The sequence below is a fragment of the Hyaena hyaena genome, unplaced genomic scaffold (assembly GCF_003009895.1).
Source record: "Hyaena hyaena isolate Hyena2069 unplaced genomic scaffold, ASM300989v1 scaffold_68, whole genome shotgun sequence".
NCBI classification, from domain to species: domain Eukaryota; kingdom Metazoa; phylum Chordata; class Mammalia; order Carnivora; family Hyaenidae; genus Hyaena; species Hyaena hyaena.
Window position 1 is genome coordinate 1,543,228 of NW_024080700.1, and position 19,740 is coordinate 1,562,967.

Consider the following 19,740-nt stretch of genomic DNA (forward strand, 5'->3'; position numbering starts at 1 on the left):
ACCATGACTGGCAGAGTGGGATCTGGTCTCCCAGTAGAGGAAGCAGCCTTAGAAAGCATCCAGCGTAGACCATGAGGTTCAAACCCAAAGAAGGATGGAAAAAATAGGAGCTGCTTTAATCTATAAAGTGCAGCACTCAGGCCTTAATAAAGAATTGGGGTTTTATAACTAGGTGATAAGGGATAAAGACAAAGTGTGTGTGTTGGGAGGGTGAAGGGGGGGGTTCTTTAAACCTGCTTACATTGCCCTGAGTGGTAGTAGTAGTCTCACAACTCTGGAATCCTGCAAGGGACAGAGCCTGTCTATGAGGGTCTCTATTGCTAGTTCTGTCTGGATGACCCGGCCTGTGTCACACCAAGCCCTCTCAACCACTTCTGACTTCTGCCCTGTTCATTCACTTGAGTGGGGAGAAAGCATGGAATTCAAAACCTTACTTTTCCCACCTGTAAAAAAGCTGGGGAGCTGATGTGACTGGACCCAAGAGGTGGCTGGCGATCTGCTTACATATGCCTTCCCTGGTCTCAAAACCCCAGAGGAGAAAAAAAGCTGGCTTCTCAAATTTAGAGTGGGGTGGGCATGGGAATCTCTAGCTTTCTGCAGGCATATCTTAGACCAGAACGTGGAAGTTGGGCCCCTAGCTAGGGGTGACCTGGGCCAGCTTTTTGTGCCCTCGTTCTTTCTACTTTCCACCTTGGGTTCGTCCTTTCTGGCTACTTCCTTTCTGCCCAGGACAAGCTGCTTTTTGCCTCAGACTTCCCCCACTACTTCTGCTTCTCGCTGGGGACCAAGCCTCGTTCCCTCTTCCCTGGATGTATCGTAGTGGTTTTGTGCTTGGAGCCGGACATTTCCTATCTGAGTCTCTTGGACAAGGTCCATAACGTCTCTGGGCCTCCATTTCCTCCTTGGAAAATAGGAATAATGAGACCAACTTTCTAGTGATGGTGGAAGACCATCTGGATTAGGTACTTAGTATGGGATCTGGCACACAGTGCGCAGTACACTGGTAGCCATCCTCAATAGCCCTGTTACTGGTGGCCTCCCGTTTCTGCGATGGGTGTCCGGAGCTTCCGTTAGTGGTGATTTATGGCAGGTTTCCCCATCCTACTGGCAGTACTTGGTTGCAGCTAGAACGCTGACATGATGAAGGGTCAGATCTGGTCGTCAAAGCTCCAACCAACAGCTTCTGTAAGCTTCCCTCTCAGCTAAATGTTAATTGCTTAGGCACACCCTGTTCCTTGGCTCAGGCATCCTATTCGTGGGTATATGGCTCAGCTGTTGTCTTAAGCCCCTTCCAGAAAAACAAAAAGCAGTGCCCAGTGGCATCGTACCATCACTTGGACTTGAGTGTTGTCTTGATTTCCTCGCATCCCCGCCTACTTCCATACTACTTCCATGCTAACAGTATGGAATGTAAGTTCTACTTGGGAGGAGGCTAGAATCTTGGCAACATCGTTGCAGTCACAGGGTGAACACAAGAAGCCAGTTGCACATTCGTGCCTTAATGACGCTGGCAAGAGCTGGCAGTTTACTCCCTTACCTGCTGGAGCTATGGTTTAAGGAGAAGGGGAGTATCCCAGCAGCGACGGGCAGAACGTGGCCCAGAGTTAGCGTTTTCACAGAGACGGGCAGCAAACCCCAGAGACAGCCACTACTCTGAGCTGTTGGCTGGGCTCCACCCTTACTGTTTTAGTAACAGGCACATCATTACGCCTGGAATGGATTTGTTTCCTTCATTCATTATATACCGAGTGGCTGCTCTGTGTGTGCCTGGCACTGTTTGGGATTTTTGTGGACTGTAGTATCTTTCATCCTAAAAGTCCAGTGAAGCAGCCCTCCTCTACATTTGATAGAGACACTTGAACTTCATAGTGGTTCGATGACTTGCCAGTGGTTGCACAGTTAGGTGACAGAACCAGAATTTGAATTTGAGCCTTTAACTCTCAAGTCTGGCTTTGTATGGTTTCTGTGAAAATCTTAAATGCCAGTACCCAGGCCTCAGCAGCGGTGATTCAAGGGTGGAGGGATCTTTTAGATTTCGAAGTTCACTTTTTAGCTTGCTGTCCATGTACCAAGAACCAAATATCAGGATCACTAAAGCTCAGTTTGTTTTCGAGATATAATTGACGTTAGTTTCGGGTGTGCAATTTATTCAGTATTTGTACATATTGCAAAATGGTCTGTCCATTTTTTTTCCCTTGTGATGAGAGCCTTTAAGATCTAGGCTTTTGGCAAGTTTCAGATATAATACAGTATTATCAACTATAGCCACCATACCTTACATTTTATCTGCAGGATTTCTTTATTTTTGTTTTTTTTTTTTTTTTTTTTTAAGTGGTGATTTGGCCTGGTCAGGAGTTCAGGTGCATTCGTTTCCCCTGTGAACTTGAGCCAGCTGGGAGTAGAGGGCTTGCTTGACTGATTTATGCAACCTGGGCAGAGAAGGGGGGAAGAAAGAGATGTCGGGTCGGCTCCCATGGAAAGCCTGGAGGTGAGTGAAGGCTGTGGCCACCATACCTGAGGTAGATGGTCCCTAAGAGTTTGACCTTTGGGATGGACTCCAACATAAGGCGTGGACTCTAACCAATCTGGTAAATTCTTCCCATGTGGAGGTAGAAGGTAAGGGTCTGCATGAGAAATCCCTCCCCTCCCCCCCCCCCACATACACATCCTCTAAGGGCCAAGGTGGGGATGTGGGGCTGAGAAGAGAAGGCTGCTCCCCTTTAGAGACCTCTGGTCAATCATAACTTGACAGGGGGTAGAACTCGGGTAGAGCATTTGACTGTAGAACGTGACAGATTCTTCCAAGGCCAAGTGGGTACAAACTTCCCTGGATGGGACATCCAGCTAGACTGACTTTAGCTACCGAACAGACGGGCAACCCAGCAGACCCATGCTGTTTAGCGTGCAGTCTCACAGCTGGCCTAAGCAAGGGTTAGGCATGAACCAAAGGAGTCAGATGCACTAGCCCTGGGATTCCATCTGTGTTGACAGTTGGTCCCTGGGCTGTTGCGCTGTGATTTCCCAAAGGTCCTTTGGTGAGCAGGGCTTCCTGCGGTCCTGCAGCCCTCTCAGAAGTCCCTAAAGGATATTTTAGCTGCCTTTTGGTGGCCACGGACCCAGTAAGGGCATTGGAAGCTTAGCATGAAGCTCTCCTTAACTCGCCCTCACCGGATGGACACTGGTTCCTGAGCCCACCAGGCACCCAGAGGCAGGAACCTGGCTGGTGCACGCTCAGGTCTAGCGGGGCCCAGGGGGATGACCTGGGAGAGTAGGTCGGGGTAAGAGGCCTCCCAGTTTCAGTGGAGTAGGGACAGATTCATTAGCAACTGGAGCACACTCCCTCGCAGAGGCCAGGGAAGGTGCAGTGGAGTAAGTAGAGGCTCTGGAATCGGCCAGATCGAGATGGAAGTTCTGGCTCTGCCTTTAATGGATTTGATTAGCTTCTCTGCTCTTTTCCTCATCTCTGAAATGGCCCTAGGCAGGGGCTATTGGAAGGTTCATCAAGATGATGCCTATGAAGCTCTTAACGTGGAGCCAGAAGCAGTGCTTAGTAGAAATGTCAGTGGTTACTGGTTACACAGGAGGCTGTGGCAGGGGCTGACGGAAACTGCGAGGCTGGAGGTAGACCGGAGAGAAAGATGTGTTATGTGGAAGAGAGGGGAGAACTGGGAGCACCCCTGGCTGGCTTCATGAACTTGGGCCTGCAACAGGGTGTGGCATGCCCTAGAAACCAGTGGCTGCTGTCAGCAGGGACACAAGCAGCCCTGTTTAGCATCCTCAGGGCAGAGGCTTTCACACTAGGCAGACTGCAGCTCCCCCGATGCCTGGAGCCTTGAAAGAGATGCTAATGGATGTCAGTGACTGCTTTCCTGTGGGTGTGGGCACGTTGGTGCAACTCAGGACAGAGTGTAGACTGGGGGGGTGGAGGGGAAGGGGGGTGTCAGGGGAAGTGGCTGGGCCTGAGTACCCAGAGACTGGTGTAGGCTCTGTAGGGGCTTCAGCTGCTGGTGGGGCTGGGCGTTTTCTCCATCTGCAGGTATCTACTCTGCCAAGTTCTGTGCCACTTTAACAGAGGGATTACTGTTCATGTGGCGTGTGTGCTCCCCCCACCTGGGCCCCAGTAGAAATGACCGCACCATCTTGCCCGGCTTGTTGGGGGAAGAGGTTTTTTCATGTTTCCTTTCATAGATCAGTGAGCCCATCAGGTCCCGGCTGAGGAAGGAGAGGACACAGGGACATCTGAAACTCCTTTATTACCCTGAGTATTACAAATAGAACACAGTCACAGTATAAAAAAACAGAGCAAGAATTAGGTGCAGGCAATGACACAAAGTATGCACTGGGGACACATTCCTTTCAGAGTCTGCAGCTAGTTACTTGGAAAAAGCGTTATGATTGTAAAAATTTTCTCTTTAATAACCGTAATTCCACTAAAATTATACAAAGTACATTCAATACTTAAGGGTAGGGAGGAAGCCAGTTTGGCCCGGAAGCATCATCCGTCGACTCCAACAAAGGAAGCCCAGCTGGGCTGGGGGAAGTTGGGGGTGGAGGTCCAGTTGTAAAAAAAATGTGGATCAGTTAAAAGAGCCACCCACGAGGAAGCAGGGTGCGCGTGCACGTTCCTGGGGGGGGGAGGGGGGTGCCCAGCCGGCATGCTGCTGCTGGGCGCGGGCTGGCACTCAGGCGGGCTCCGAGTTGGTGGGGGGCAGGTTTTTATGCTTGAAATACTGCACAACTTGCTGGGGCAGTTCTGCCAGCACAGCTTTGGCCAGCGTCTCTTTTGCCGCCTGTTGGGGGGATTGAGGTGGGAACGAGAGAGAGGGTTATTGGAGGAAAGTCACTTGGGGCACCAGGCCCACACAGTTGCTAAAGGGGGTGGCCTTGGAGGACAAGAGCGGTCTATAACCCACATCCCTTGTCCCAACCCAGGTCTGATATCCCACTGCTGGCAGTGCTCTCTTTTATGTGAAGTCTGACTTACCGTCAGACTGGGATGTAAACATTTTAGGATGAGTTTGTGTGTGGGAGGCTTTTGGGGAAAGAGACGGTGTAGCTGTGTAGCCTCCTCACCTGGCAGATACTTCCTGAACCCCTCCTGGGCCAGCATAAATGGGCTGGGACTGGCTGGCTCACTGCTGGACGCCCTGCCGCAGGCCAGGCCTGGGAGGGGTTCAGTCAGTGTCCTTTGCATGAATGTGGGGCCCAGGCCCAGCATCCAGCCTCAGGAACTAATGCTCCAGAGGAAGGAGCTGGCCCATCTCAGGCAAACCCAGAGCTGGCACTAGGCAGAGCTGGGAGTACCACTGGGTATAAAAATATGTCATCAGTTCATGCTGGGACTCGTTTATAGGATCGGAGCCCTAGAACCCCAAGAGGCCCTATGGCCAAGGGAATCTAGGCCCAGAGATGTCAGAGACTTGCCCAAGGCCACATAGTGAGCTTCTGGTCAAATAAGAGTTGGCATCTGAGAGGCTCTGCTCTCTCTGGGATCCTGGTGGGCCCAGCTGCCAGGGCAGCAACCTTGTGGGCAGACCTGGGGTCACCTGCAAGTAGGCTCAGAGCCACCTCCAGGAACAGGGCAGGGCTGCCTGCCCCCTGCGAAGGCCATCCTAAGATGGGCCTCGTTTTCTGTCTGTGAAGGATGCTGGCTGAGGTATGGCTACCAGGAAAGTCTCTCTCACCTCTGGGCCTTTGCTCTCCCAGCACCACCCCCACCCCCGGCTGCCTGGCTTTGACCTACAAGGATAACTCCCAACTTCTGGTTCAGGCCTTCACGAAACCCTGCCCTGGAGCCCCAGTCTGGACTGGGCAATACCCTGAGTGTCCCATGAGCTTGCTCATGGGGTGGCAGGGCCTCCTCTTGGGGCAGGCCCTCGGGCAGTGTGCAGTCAAGTGGAGGGAGGAGGAGCCTCAGGTTAGGCAGACAATCCCCAGCCTTTCGTCCATATTAACTGTGGCTGCTGGGGTCCCCTGTGTGGCCCCTGCCCAGCCTGGGCCCACACTCACGTTGCGAAACTCTCGGAAGGGCACGAACTGCACGATATCGCGGGCGGCCTCCTCCCCCGTGTGGGAGCGCAGGGTGCGGCTGTCCCCATCCAGGAACTCCATGGCAGCGAAGTCGGCGTTGCCCACGCCCACGATGATGATGGACATGGGCAGCTTGGAAGCCTGCACCACGGCGTGACGTGTCTCCTCCATATCACTGATGACGCCGTCCGTGATGATGAGGAGGATAAAGTACTGCTGCAGGAAGGAGATGGCCAAGTGTGCTGAGGCCTCTGCCCCCTCCCCAGGCTGCCCCACCCCCCCAAACCTCCTGACCCCTGGGAGGAAGGCAGCCCTCCATAGCTGCATTCTTGGCGGTCAGACCCACAGCTGGGGAGGGAGACCCAGCCTGGCGTTGGACTCGGGGACCAGTCTCCCTCGCTCTGCTCCACCGGCATGGAAATCCCTGCAACCCGCTCACGCCCCATCAGCACAGCTGGCCTCTGACACAGCGTGCCGGTCATGCAGGTGGGTGCTTCTGGGACCGTGGGGCTCTGCTGCTAGTAAGTGGACTCAGGGTCACACAGCAGACACAGCATCAAGCCATGGTATTCTGCGCAGGTCTTTAAATTCCACAAACTGGTGGTACCCAGTGGGGAGGCTCAATTTGCTTCTACCATGCCTTTAACGCCTACTATTTGCTAACCTTCCTTACTAACAGAGAGGCAGGCAGTGCAGCCCTTGGGGGGCACATAGTTTCTAGCTAGACTTCACTGTCAGGTCTGCTTTGTTGTGTTTATTTTTACGGTTACTCTCTACCGATGGCAAGTGTTAACTTTTCACTTAGATGGGCTACAAAGTTTATGAAATTACTTAAAAACACTAATTAGCATGGGTCATGCATGGCCATAGCATGAACCACGAAGGGCGGGGGTGGGTAGGTGAATGAGATTCAGGAAGGCTCACTGTCTGGTCTTGGCCGACACCCAGCATTCTAAGCAAGCTGCGACCTCAGCTTCAACTTGGCCCTGACCTTAGCGCTCTGGCCCCTTTTGGAGGAACGTGGTTTTCCTCCTCTGTGAAGTAAACAGAAAAGCCTTACGTGGCCCCTAATACTCTGAGGCTTTTGCCTTCCAGCCTGATCCTCCAGAGACGAAGTAGGGGGCCCAGCCTAGTCCAGAGCATCGAGGGCAGACCCAAACCAAACACCAGGTAAGCACCTGGCTACCTTCTCACCAAAGCCATTTGTTCCTGGGGAACATACAGAGGCTAGGAGTTCATCCCCATCAGATGCCCTGCTCTCCTGCTTGTACCTTATAGCCATAGCCAGAGTGAGCGAGCCGTGTGGAGGCATAGACACACCATCCTAACCTCCCCGCCCCCCCCCCCCCCCCCCCCCCCCCCCCCCGGCTCCCTGGGGCGGCAATGCAGCACCTCCTGCACTGTGCCTTTAAGAGACCTAGCCCTTGGCTGTGGATACCTGTTGCTATGGAGATGGCAGCCTGAATCCCTGCAGTGGAGGGCAGCTGCTGCCAGCCCCCCTCCCCTCCACGGCCCCCCTTTGTGGTTGGGGGGGGTCTTATCTACACCCTTGTTCCCCCACGGCCCACCATTGTTCCTACACCCCTTCCTTAAATGGTCCTCCAACCCCCTCTCCATCCTACAGAATGGTCCAGAACATTATTTCCTGGGCACCTAACCTGGGGAGAGGGAGGAAGCCTGGACTCCATCAAGAGGTTCACCACTCAGGAGGCAGGACTGGCCTCCCAACCACCCTCTTGGCTTTCCCCTTTCAATCAGCCACACTCTACACTAGGAGATTGGAGCCTGCAGCCCTCAGGCCTGAGAGCCTTCTTCCCAGCAAAGTGGGCACGAACGGGACCTGGGTTCCCGCAGGACCAACTGACAGGGTGAGGAAGTCCCTACTAACACACAGCAACAGGGCCCAGTGCTTGCCCTCACACGGCAATTCCCACTTTCGAGATGAGGAAAGGGGCTGAGAGCGGTTCAGGGACTTGCTAAAGGCCTCACAGCTGGGAACTGGCACAGTGTGGATTCAGACACAAGCCTGGCTGACTCTAAAGCTCGGGCTCTTTCCCTAGCGTCCTCTACCACCTGCATTTTGGTGGCCTGGCCTCTCCAATAGTGGGCCCTGGCAGGGAGGAGGTTTCTGTACCCTCTTACCCCACACCCCCGGGGCAGACAGCCTCCGTGTCTAAGATAGCAGCCCAGGGAAGAGCCCAGAACCATGGCACTGGACATTAGCCCTTGCTAAGGCACCAGCCAGCCAGCCATCATGCTCATGACCCTGCGCCCAGCCTCAGCTTCTGCCCAGCTGGGCAGGCCTTGGCAATGAACACGTAGCTAACAGGTCCCGGGCTCCTTGCCTACCCCAGGCAGAGCCCAGGTTGTCCAGGAGCCTCTTAAGTTCCACTACAACCCCAGGGGTCTACAGGCCCACGTCCGAGACAGAAGTGGGAGATGGCTGTCCAAGAGTTGAATGAAGGGCAGAATCAGACAGGAGGAGGGAGGAAGGGGGCCCTGCTGTCCCCAGAGTCCCGGGTCTCTCCAACCCCCAGCTTTCCTACCTCCATGCCCTTCCTGCTGCCTCTCCTCCTGCCTGGCATACCCTTCCAGCCACTGCTCCAAGACGCTCCATCTGAGCGTCCACACCTCTACCCCACGCAGATGGAAGGCCCTCCCCAGCCCTGAGCTCCACTTCCCCTGCCAGCATTACCCCTTGGGGAGGTCTCCTCTGGATGCTCCTCTCTCCCCCCACACCCCAAGGACTCCTCAGGGCAGCCCCCTGTACCCTCTTCTGCATCCCTCAGGGCAGGCACCCTGTCCATGCTCCAGAAACCCAGCCAGTCACTGTTGGCCCAGCCAACATTAACACTCCCATTACAATCCGGGGATGGAGTAGCTTTTGCCTTTACCCAGAGGGTCTTCAGGCTTCTGGGACTGTGAATAGTCACTTCCCCTAATGCATTTAACATGTGATCTGATTGGTAAAAAAAATTGACCATGACAGTTCCAGCCAGAGTCTGGGAAGCTGCTCCCTGGCTTGTTTCTGGAAGCTGGCTGAAGACTCAGAACAGGGGCAGGAGGTAGGGGAGGGATTCCCAGGGTAATGGTGTCCTAGCTCCCCCTCTACTGGGACAGCAGATATTGAGGTAGCCAATGAGAAATGGGCAAGACCCAGGGTTTCTGGGCAGAGGGAAGGTCCCACGAGGTGGGGTGGGGTGGGGGGTGGGGGGTGGGGGGTTGGCCCCAGCTGAACCTCTTAATACCCTTCAGTGGCTCCCCACAGCCCTCAAAAGAAAATCCAGACTCCTCACTGGCTTCCAAGGCCCTGTGGTCGCTGACTCTAACCTACCCCCACTTACCCCTCTGACGTCAACACTCCTGCCTTCAGTTATGTCCAAACACAGTGCCTCCTGGTCTTTGCATATGCTGTTCCCTCTGCCTGGGGCACTCCACTCAAGGCTGACTCTTAAGCATCCTCCAAGCCTGGACATCACTTTTCCTGAGCCCCCTAGGTTAGGTGCCCCTTTATGATCCTGTACCTCTGTCACCACGGGTTTGATCACCTTGCATCCACAGCTGGTTTCCAGGCAGGGCTCCCTGCTAGACTGCAAGTTCTGGAAGGGCAGAGGCCGCACATCACCGTCTCCCCCGTGCCACACAAAAATATGCTCCAGGAAGACAGGTTGTGTGTGTGAAGGGGAGAGCACGGGCCGCACAGAGAGATGCCTCCCACCACCTGCTCTCGGGCTCCTGTGCGGGGGTGTGCACGCATCCAGGCACAGGGAAGGTGAAGCCACACCAAGTACTGCCCCTAAAGCGGCCGTGCAAAAGTGTCAGTTAATCCACAAATTATTTCTGGTTGCCTTAGGTCTCACTGTGCTCAGGGTCAAGAGGTGGCCCCAGAAGATCCAGCCACCCACATCTCGAGTGCTCACTGTGTGCCCGGCACTGTGCTGAGCAATTTACGTGCCCAACTGGCTGAGTCCCCCCAGTGTTTCTAGTACGGGTGAGGAAACTGAGGCTCAGAGAGCTTTGGCAACCCACCTTGGGTCACACGGCCAGGCGAGTGGAGCACTGGGGCCTGAACAAGGCCAAGGGGCCTCTGGAGCTGGAGGCTGACCCACTGGGCACCGCCACCCTTGGAGCACGGGGAGACGTGGGACAGAGCAAGGTCGGAGGTGGAGAAGCCTCGCTGTGTGGGCATCGGGGAGGGAGGGGCGGAGAGAGGCCCGCTGGGCCCACTCCTGCTTAGAGATGGCCCAGGCCACTCGGGTGCGGGGTAGTGCTTCCTTGAGGATGAGGGTGTCAAGAGGAGGCTGCCTCCCCCGGGTGGAAGGACCCAGACATGACCCAAGCCCCGGGGGTGTGGAGATCAGGGCTGGACAGAGAAAGGACCAAGTTTCCCCTCTGCGGAGCCTTCAGCAGTTAGTCCCCAGCACACAAAGGCCCCGTTCCTGGCCTCGCCCAGGGCCCAAGCCCCCTGGCACACCTGGGACCTAGCAGACACAGGCACCTCTCCCCCCAGGCCCGCGCGTCCTGCACAGGGGGAGCCTGGCAAGAGCACTGGCTTCGCTCCTGCTACCACCCGCGTTTCTTCCTTTTAAATAGGAGTGTGGGCCTGTTTTTCCCTCCCTCTGAAAGCTGGCTCAGGTGGGTAACAGGCTGGGCGGGACAACGGCCTGGTTCACAGACCGCAGGCCTCCAGCTGGTCCAAGGGCTGCCTCTCGTCTGCCCTCCAACCAATCCCAGCCCTGCACCCCAGGAATGAAAAGGCAGTCCCTCCCAGGCCTTTCCCTGGTTGCCATCCCATTCAACTTGCCCCAGATCCTCACAGCACCCTGGGGGGCTTTATTTCCCCCATCTCATAAAGGAGAGAGGCTCAGGGCAGGAAGTGGGCTGGTCTCAGGCCCTCAGCCCCCAGGCAGGGCTGCACCGGAGCAGACCGTGCTCCCTGAGGAAGACAGCGGCCCGCCTTCCTCCCCTGACCTGCGGGCCGCCCTCCCTCCTGCTGTCTCAGCCTCTGCCGCCCTGTCTGCCTGGCCCTTCCCCTCCCAGGCACCGGTAGCGCACCTCAAACTAGGTCCTGGTAGTATCCCCATCGTACAAACAAGGGAACCGAGGCTCAGCGAGGTAACGTGATTTGCCCAAGTCACAGTGAGGAAAGAGTGTGGACAGGATTCAAACCCTGGCAGCCTGACCCCAGAGCCCTCTTCTGCCTCCTGAACAACTGGACCCTGTCCTGCTGCCCTGCCCGCTCTGGGCCAGCCCTGGTGTCCTCTCTCTCCCTCCCTCCCTCTCTCTCTCATAACCCCCGCCTCCTCCATCTTTACCACCACTCCCAGCCTCCACCTCCCTAGTGACCAGGTACGTGCCTCACTCTGGTGGTCCCAGTGGGAACCAGGTAGGGCCTCTCTCCCTTCCCCTGTGGGAGAGGCCCTGCTGGGTGCCCGCCTCCTGCCTGCCTGGCCCCCAGTCAAGGCCAGGCCTAGGACGAATTCATCCAGCCCCAGGCTGCTGAGCGCCTGCCACAGGCTGGCAGGGGGTGACAGCAAACACAACCACCGCGGCCCTGGCCCGTGGGGCTGTGAGTCATGGGGACAGACGCACAACAGACCAGGAAACGGAGAGTAGGCAAACAGATGCTGCTGCCATCCTCGGAGCCCAGATGAGAACAAACAGGAGGGAGAGCAACCTCACAGGGGTGCTCAAGGAGGGCCACGGTGGGGGCATCTGAGGGGACCCCGAGGAATGGGTGGACCAGCCAGGCAGTGTCACCAGGGCAGAGGCTCTGTGAGGGGAACAAGGTTGTGCATTTGAGCGACAGGAAGCGGGTTGGTGGTAGACCCCTAAAGGGAGTACAGTGTAGGGGAGGGTAGGAGAGGAGGTCTCTACAGAAGAGAGGGGCCCAGGAGTGGCCGGATATGCTGTTAAACGGACTCCAGGCAGGAGAATGGATTGTAGGGTCCAGAGGGGTGAGGGTGTGGCTGTGGTGTCAGAAGACGGTGGCCTTGGCAATGGGAAGAAGTTGAGAGAACGTTTTGGAGGTAGAATGAAAAGGACAGTCTAGAGGGGACTTCGGCACGGGTGCAGTGACTCTTCCTTTCCAAGGGGGAAGCCCAGAGAGGGGCAGAGGCTTGTGAAGGTCCCCCAGAGGGAGTGGCCAGGCAGGAGCCAGACCCAAGTCTCCCCAAGTGGCAGCCCAGGCTCCACCACCCCAGAGCTAGGAACTGGGTTTCCAGCCTTGGCTTGAATCTGACCAGTGGGCCTGGGGTCAGGGCCTGGGAAGTACGACTCAAGACACTGCCCTTGGGGCCGGGCGAGAAGACTTCCCAACAGTCAAGACAGGGCAAATCCTGGTGGGGGAGGGAAGAGTGGACAAGGTGACCCTTGCTGACCCCGATACGGGCATGCAGCCTGAGGCTAGGGGGCAGGGAGAGGACCAAGGCTCCAGATGCCCACGATGGCCGTCTGCCATGTATCCCAGATGCCACACAATAGCCCTGGCAGCGTCCAGCCAGGCCAGGCCGGCGCCTTGTCACTGGGACCAGAGCCAGACAGTGCCCCAGAGGGTAGCTTTAGGGCCTGCAAGGACCGCCATCTCTTGGTGTCCATGTATCCCAGGAATAACAAATAACCCCTGCCCTGAAGAGGCCCCTCCCAACGGTCACAACCTTATTTGCTACTAAGCATGAACAGAATCCCTGTGCTTTTTCTAGTCTTTGTTCCAGAAAGCCAGGACCAATCGAGTTGAGCTTGGCCCAGCCCCCTTGCCGGACCTGCAGGTAAACTGAGACACAGAAGGCAGACTATCCAGCTCACCAGCCCCACTGGGGGTGGGTGGAGTTGGAAAGATGGACCTGGCTCTGGCCCTCCCTCACGGCAGGCAAGGAGGGCCCAACCAGGGCCAGCCCTCTCCTGCACGGCCACGCTGCCAGCTGCCCACTCACCGTGGCTGTCTGCTGCTGTGTGGCCTGGGCTGCAAACCGAGCCACGTGGTTGACGATGGGAGAGAAGTTGGTGGGGCCGTAGAAGCGGATGTGCGGCAGGCAAGCCGAGTATGCCTGGGCGATGCCGTCCACACCTGCCTCGGGGAGAAGGCTGCATCAGCCGGGTCGCCCCAACACTTCACCCACCCTCATCCCACTGCAGGCCCCTGCCTCTACTTCATGCTCACCCTAGATGGCCCTATGGGGGCCAGTGTGGGTCCCATGAGACTGGAAGCTTCCAGAGGGCAGGGTCAAGAATAAAGCAAAGAGCCCTGAATATGGAGTCAGGCAGACCTGAGTTCAAATCCTGGCCTGGCCACTTCTTAGCTGAGGCAAGTTGTTTAATCTTTCTGAGCTCGTGTCCTTGTCTGTCAATGGGACTGATAATATTTGCTCTTGGGCAGTTGACAGGAGGGGACCCAGCAGGCCCTTCCCAGAGATGGGACCTGGCAGCCAGCCATCTTGAGGTCCATTCTGGACATGCTATGGCTTTTGCTGAGGGTTGCTGCGGGGGAGGGACTGAGATGCTTGCATGGCCCCTGCACACAGTAGGTGCTCTGTAAACGGCCACCATTATGAAGCTAAGAATATCCTACTGCCCTGTGGTCCTGTCTGGGCTGTCTCTGGCTGGGGAGGAGGCTGACCAACCTGATTTTGGGCAAAGTCTCTGGAGGCCTGCTCCAGACTAGGCGGAGCCCAGAACAGTAGAGGGGCTCCATTTGCAGCCAACAGACAGATGCCCGTGGCTTCTGAGTCACAGCATCGTTCCCGAGCTGGCGACTTGATGCATTTCCCTTCCAAGTGCAAACTGGGCCCAGCTTTGGGAATCCCCAGGGAAAGCAGATGCTGTACCCAAGCCAGATCGCAGGCTCAAGTTCTCATGATGGCAGGGATCACCCTCTTCCACACCCACCTGGAGCCCCCCTTCCTCCTCCAATAGTTTCTTAAATGATTCTGGAGGCTCAGAAATTCTCTTAGGCCGGGGGACAGGGCTGAGCACAGGCACCACACTTGCAGCCTGCCCCTTTCTCTCCTTCCCTCCCCTCTGGCAAGTTCCTGGGGCCAAGGCTCTTGTGGAGGGCAGGGGGAGCAGGGTGGGGTTAGGGCTGGGTCCTCCCAGCAAGGGCAGGTGGGAGGTAAGGGGCAGGCATATAATTTGCCGCCCGCCCGCTCTCACCTCCTCCGGTTCTACACAGGACTTCCTGTCAATGCTTCCCTTACTTCTCACCTGACCACCCAATGAGGTGAGCTAAGCAGGTGTCATATTCCCTGAGGCAAGTGAGGAGGCAGAGGCCCAGAGAGGTGCAGTGATCTCCCCAAGGTCACACAGCCAGGAAAGGGCAGCAGCTGGCCTTGAATCCAGGACCACCTGACTCCAACCTCCAACTCTTCCCCATCTGTCATCATGAGCAAGCTTGGGGGCTGGGGAGTGAAGGGAGACAAAGACAAAACCTATACTCTGCCCCTCCCACTGCCCAGCGCAGATGCAGGTGGGCTTAGCACTCACCTGAGCAGAAGGGGTTGGTGGGGTTGAAGTTGATGGCAAACTCATGGGAGACCTGCAAGGCAGAGAAAATGGTGAGCCGGCAGCATCCTGGCTCCAAGCCCCACCCATTGCCCGGCCAAGTCTCCTTCTGGGGGCACCAGGCTCTTCAAACCCCATCCCCACCCCCAGGTCAAGGCTACTGATACCCCCCACATCTGCTTTCACCTCTACTGCGGGGGCTGAGCCACACAGAGAGGTCTGACTACCCTCATTTCAAAATGGGTGCCACAGCACCCCCATCTCTTTTGGCGGGGGGGGGGGGGGGTGTTGCCTCGCCGCACTAAGACAGTCCCTGAGTGGGACAGAGAGGCTTCCGAAGGCATCCAGGTGGGTTCCAGGGGCACTTGGACTGCCCCTTTGTCACACACCATCACTGCCGGTCTACTTCTCAGGGCCCCGAGGGCTCTCCCCCAATTTAACAGTCAGCACAAGTGCTAACAAAGGAGCCCACATTATGCCAACGAGTCAAACTGGGGATTGGTGGACAGCCTGCTCAGAGCTGGACTGGGGAGGAGGAAGCATAATGGGGCCAGAAAGAGGGGGTCGGGGGTGGCCAGGGAGGGCAATCCCAGTTCTCCTGGGCCCTGGTCCCGTTTCTCTGCCCCCAGACCCAACCCCCAGTCCTGTGGGACATCCTGCAGACTCCCGATCTGGAAACACAGAGGAACAAGAGCTAGACACCATTCAGGGCTGCGGCACCCGGGCCTCGGTTGGGGCCCTCCCCACTCTCTGTGCTGCCGCATTCCCACAGCCAAAATCCCCACGCAGCCCCCTTCCCGGCCGCACGTTCAGAGTTTTGCAGGCATCTCTTCACCCCTGTCAGTGACCCAATGGGGAAAGGCCTGTTATTGCCCCATTTCCAGGTGATGAAACAGATACAGAATGGTCTAGAATGTTCCCAGGCTCTCACATTTACTGAAGGACAAGGCTGGGACTAGAGCCGAGGTTAGGCTGCCTCCAGAACCCACTAACCTCCAAAGGCGACCCTCGCGGTAGGGGTGCAGACAAGGACTCTACCTTGTTTGCGTGTGCGCCACGACTTCACTCGGGACTACGAGTTCTAGGCCCTGACAAGGTTAATGTAAGCCCGCGTGGGAACGCAGGAGGGCTTGTTCTGATCTTTTTAAAGTGGTGCACAGAGGGCCCTACTTGAGCTAACCAGTAGAGAAGGGCGCACAGAGGGCCCCACTAGAGGTAACTACCCTGTGACCTCCCCACCAGGCCCCTTGCTCTGGAAAAGCTGTGGCTGAGGATCCTGCTTGCCCATCAGTAGGTTACCCTGAATTAAGTTGTGCAAACAGTCGGGAGTGGCTTGCTTTGTTTTTCCATCTTAAAGTGACTTCTCAGGTTGAAGGGTACTCTACCGACCCGCCTCCGCCTTCTTCCACGGGTTTTAAATTAGGAAGATGAAGAGGTCTAGGGGAATGTCTGCCAGGTGAGAGCTTTAGTCTGGGCACAAACACTCCCAGGCAGACTCGTTAGCTCCAAGATACTACAACGTGTGTGCTGGAAGGCACCACCAAGTCCGATGTGCCCATTTCACAAGTAAACAAACTGAGGCCCAGAAAGGGGAAGCCAGGTGTCAAGGCCATACAGCAGAACAGGCCTAAGACCTGAGCCCCTCATGAGCTGAGAGGGAGTTGGAGTTCTGGCCTTGCTGAGCCCTCCTGGGCCAAGAAGGGCGAGGCTCCGCACGAGGAGTTTACAGCAGGAGGACCCTACGGGTGACTGGGTGGCCTGAGGAGAAGACACGTCCCTTTTCTGGGCAACGGCTTTCCTGTCCTTTGCTCCCTCAGCCCTAAAGGCTGGCATGGAGCCAGCCCCCTAATGACCGTTTCGGGTCCTCTCCTTACCCTGGGGCCCCCTTCATCCTGACCCCAATCTGGGCTCCAGCTGTGGGGGCTGGAGGTCCTCATTGCCATGGCAACTTCATGAGCCTCTACAGAGATTAAGAGGGGGGGCTTGTACTGAGGGGTTGAGAGAGGAAAATGGTTGCCAAGGAAACAGGCCTCTGTGGGCCAGTGACTTCTTACAAAATCAGATTTTTAGGAGATTTTCGAGACCAAGGGGGAAAGCCCCCTCCTGATAGGAATGGAGTGATCTGTTTTCTCGGCCACCCAAACTCTATTCCCCACTGCTTACCCCCTTTCTTTGCAGGAGGGCTTGGTGGTCCAAGTGGATGGGGCTGTGGAGGTCACCCAGTCAGCCCACAGGCCCCTCACCTAGTCCAGCAGCTCCACTTCACAGGTCAAAAGACTGAGGTTCAGAATGGGTCAGGGGATGCCCAGGTGACACGGGTGAGCCACAGCAGAGCCAGGACCGTATCTGGGGGACACGCGCTCAGCGGCCCAGCCCCCTCCCATGCTTGCTGCCCTGGTTTGCCTAAGCAATGCCAGTAAACAGGACAGGTTTCCTGGAGGCCATAAGTGGGATTAGGGGCCCCTGGGGGCCTGCTGGCCACAGCTCTTTGTCCTGGGACTCCCCGCTGCCTCTGACAATCAGTGGCTCTGTTCACCCAGCCCCGGCCAAAGTCAGTGAGCCCTGTGGCCCTGGCGGGGGCAGGGCATGGGGGAGGGAGCCTAAGGGGCCCCAGAGGGACTGCCCTCTCTGAGCCTCACTTACCCCATCCTTACAGCAGGGAGGGTCCCGGACTGTGCACTCCCCCACCGCAGACCTTTGCGCACCCCTCCTTCCTGCCTCATCCCTCTCTTCATCTGACCAACTCTGGCTCGTTTTGAACGTCCAAGCCTTCATGCCACCTCCTCAGGAAAATGCTTCCGGAGTCCCCCAGCCACCGTCCAGGGTAGGGGTCTGCTACGGGCGCAGATGGCCCAGCCCGGGGAGGACTGAAGGTCCCAAGTGCACGTTCCTTCTAGCTTCTCACCCTCAGAGGACCGACGCTTCTGTGCTCAGGCTGGTAGCCCCAGGTCCACTGTCAGCAAACAAGCTCTGCACTCCCAATGCGTGCCAGGTGCTGGGACACAGCAAGGAGGAAACCAAGGGCCCTCCCTGACCATTAAGCCCTGGAGGGAGGTGACAAAGGCAAACCCGCACGTACAGAGGTGACCAGAAAGTTCTGTGAGGACGGTGCCCAGGAGGAGAGCAGGGCCCCACATGGGCTCCCTCAGGGAAGGCCTCCCAGAGGGAATGATCTCTTGGCCTCTAGAGTGGAGGGAAAAGTGAGAAGGAGCAACAGGCCAGGGGAAGGCCACGTGCAAAGGCCCTGAGGTGGGAATCAATGAAAGGCTCAAGAGGCAGGAGCAAGGCCAGCTAGAATGAGCGGGAGGGAAGGGGCCGGGAGGGGCCAGGCCTGGCATCTGCCCTTGCCCAGCCTGGCTCCCACATCCCACCTGGCGCCACCGGGCCCTTCAGCCTGGCCGAGCCCCAGCCTCCCCAGAGTTGCCCTGTGACATTTCCAAGGAGGCTTTTGAGGGAGAAAACATCTCATTCAGCCAGAGTCCTTTCAAAGCTGGCTGGTGTCCTAGCAACGGGCTCATGCTAGGCTGGCCGCACCAGGCTGCCCTGCCCCCCAGTGGCATCACTGTCTGCCCAGAGGCCCAGCTTTGGTCCTGCAGGATCGTGCCCCACCCCCCCACCCCCAAGCTCCAGACCATACGGTGGCCAGGAGCCGCTCCCTAAAATCCAAGGGGAAGATGTCCTCCCCAGAGAGGGTGGGAGGGGGATGCTGACTCTCAAAGCAGCATGGGTCACAGCAGGGCAGACAGGAGGGGGCACCGGCTGAGACACCTGTGCAGGTTTAGGAGCCCTCTGTGCCCACAACAGCCCCAGGCTTCTCACGGGAGAGGCAGCAGATTCTGAGAACAGAATCGTCCATCTGCCCAGCTGGACTCCAGGCTCCCTGCTGTGAACATGGCCTCGGGCAAGTCACCTGAGCCTCTGGTCTTCCACCTGGGGAATGGACATCACCCCTCTTCATCCCTCCTTCTGGCCCACCATCACTCACCCTAGCCGGTCCGCACTCAGCAGCCAGAGTGAGCCTTCAAAACGCCAGCTGCTCTCTCTCTCTCTCTCAATAAAAAGCATTTAAAAAAAAATCTTTAAAAAGGGGTGCCTGGGTTAAGTGCCCAACTCTTGATTTTGGCCCAGGTCATGATCTCACGGTTCGTGGGATGGAGCCCCGCACTGAGCTCTGTGCTGACGGCATGGAGCCTGCTCGGGATTCTCTCTCTCCCTCTCTCTTTGCCCCTCCCCCACTCACTCGAGCATGCATGCACATGCTCTCTCTCAAAATAAATAAAAAACATAAAATCTTGAAAATGCCAACTGGATTATAACACTCTACATGGACCCTCCAGAGGCTGCCTGTTGCTGTTTAATTAGCATTCGGGGTCTTGAATGGCTGGCCCCCACCCTGCTAGCCACAGCTCTCTCCATCTTCCAAAGAGAGGCCATCATGGCCACCTTGCTTCAGTTCCTCTAACTACCCCGGTCCCCCTGCCTCCCAGGCTTTGCAAAGCTGGTTCTCTCTGCTCTGAACACTATCTGTGCCCCATCACCAACCCCAGTCACTCTGCAAACTCCTTCCTGACCTAGACCTTGCCTCCTCCAGGAAGCCTTCCTTGCTACCCTCAGGCTGGGTTGGGGCTCCTCCCCTCAGCTCCTCCCAGGTCCATACTACCCCTTCCCAGCACTGATGACCTGTCAGTCTTTGGGGCTGCTAGAAGAATATAGGATGCCCTGTTCAATCTGAATTCCAGATAAACAATGGTTAACTTTTTAGGATAAGTGTGTCCCAGGCAATATTTAGGACATACTTACACTTTAAGAGAATGTGCTTATTTAAAATTCAAACGTCACTGGGTATCCTGGATTTTTGTTTGCCAAATCTGGCATCCTACTGGTCTTCTCCACCTGACTTCAATACCGGGGATCAGAAACCATAACCGTCCCGCTTGTTATAGCCCCCGGCGCCCACGTGAGGCTCAGGCTGAGAAAGGACTGTGAGTTTGGGGTCAATGCAGAGAACGCAGGGCAGCTGGGCCTCCAGCTCCTTCCAGATTCCAGAGAGGCTGTACACACAAATCCCATCTCGACCAAGAAGACTCCAGCTCCACTCACCTTCCAGTCTGGGGGTAACTGGGCCCCAAAGCCCAGAGCCGGAAACATCTTGTCACTGATGAGAGACAGGAGAAGAAAACCATTGTCAGAGGCCTCACCTGCCCACACGCACCC

General features: G+C 56.6%; 1 protein-coding gene across 7 annotated transcripts in view; it reads right to left on the minus strand.

The window, feature by feature from the left end:
• Nucleotides 1-4,234: 4,234 nt before the first annotated feature.
• The window catches only part of CPNE2 (copine 2), a 46,882-nt gene continuing 31,376 nt past the window's right edge, over nt 4,235-19,740 (minus strand). Inside the window, exons 12-18 of one of the 7 annotated variants that reach the window (XM_039232666.1) lie at nt 19,627-19,681; nt 18,512-18,576; nt 14,509-14,560; nt 12,963-13,096; nt 9,579-9,629; nt 6,010-6,246; nt 4,235-4,790 (exon numbers count right to left, since the gene is read on the minus strand). In XM_039232666.1, the coding sequence (XP_039088597.1) occupies nt 4,496-4,790; nt 6,010-6,246; nt 9,579-9,629; nt 12,963-13,096; nt 14,509-14,560; nt 18,512-18,576; nt 19,627-19,681 (889 nt within the window). In that variant the 3' untranslated portion in view covers nt 4,235-4,495. Of the gene's footprint in view, nt 4,791-6,009; nt 6,247-9,554; nt 9,630-12,962; nt 13,097-14,508; nt 14,561-18,511; nt 18,577-19,626; nt 19,682-19,740 lie in introns of those variants that run through there. The other 6 variants (XM_039232667.1, XM_039232669.1, XM_039232668.1 and 3 more) reach the window with 6 other exon arrangements.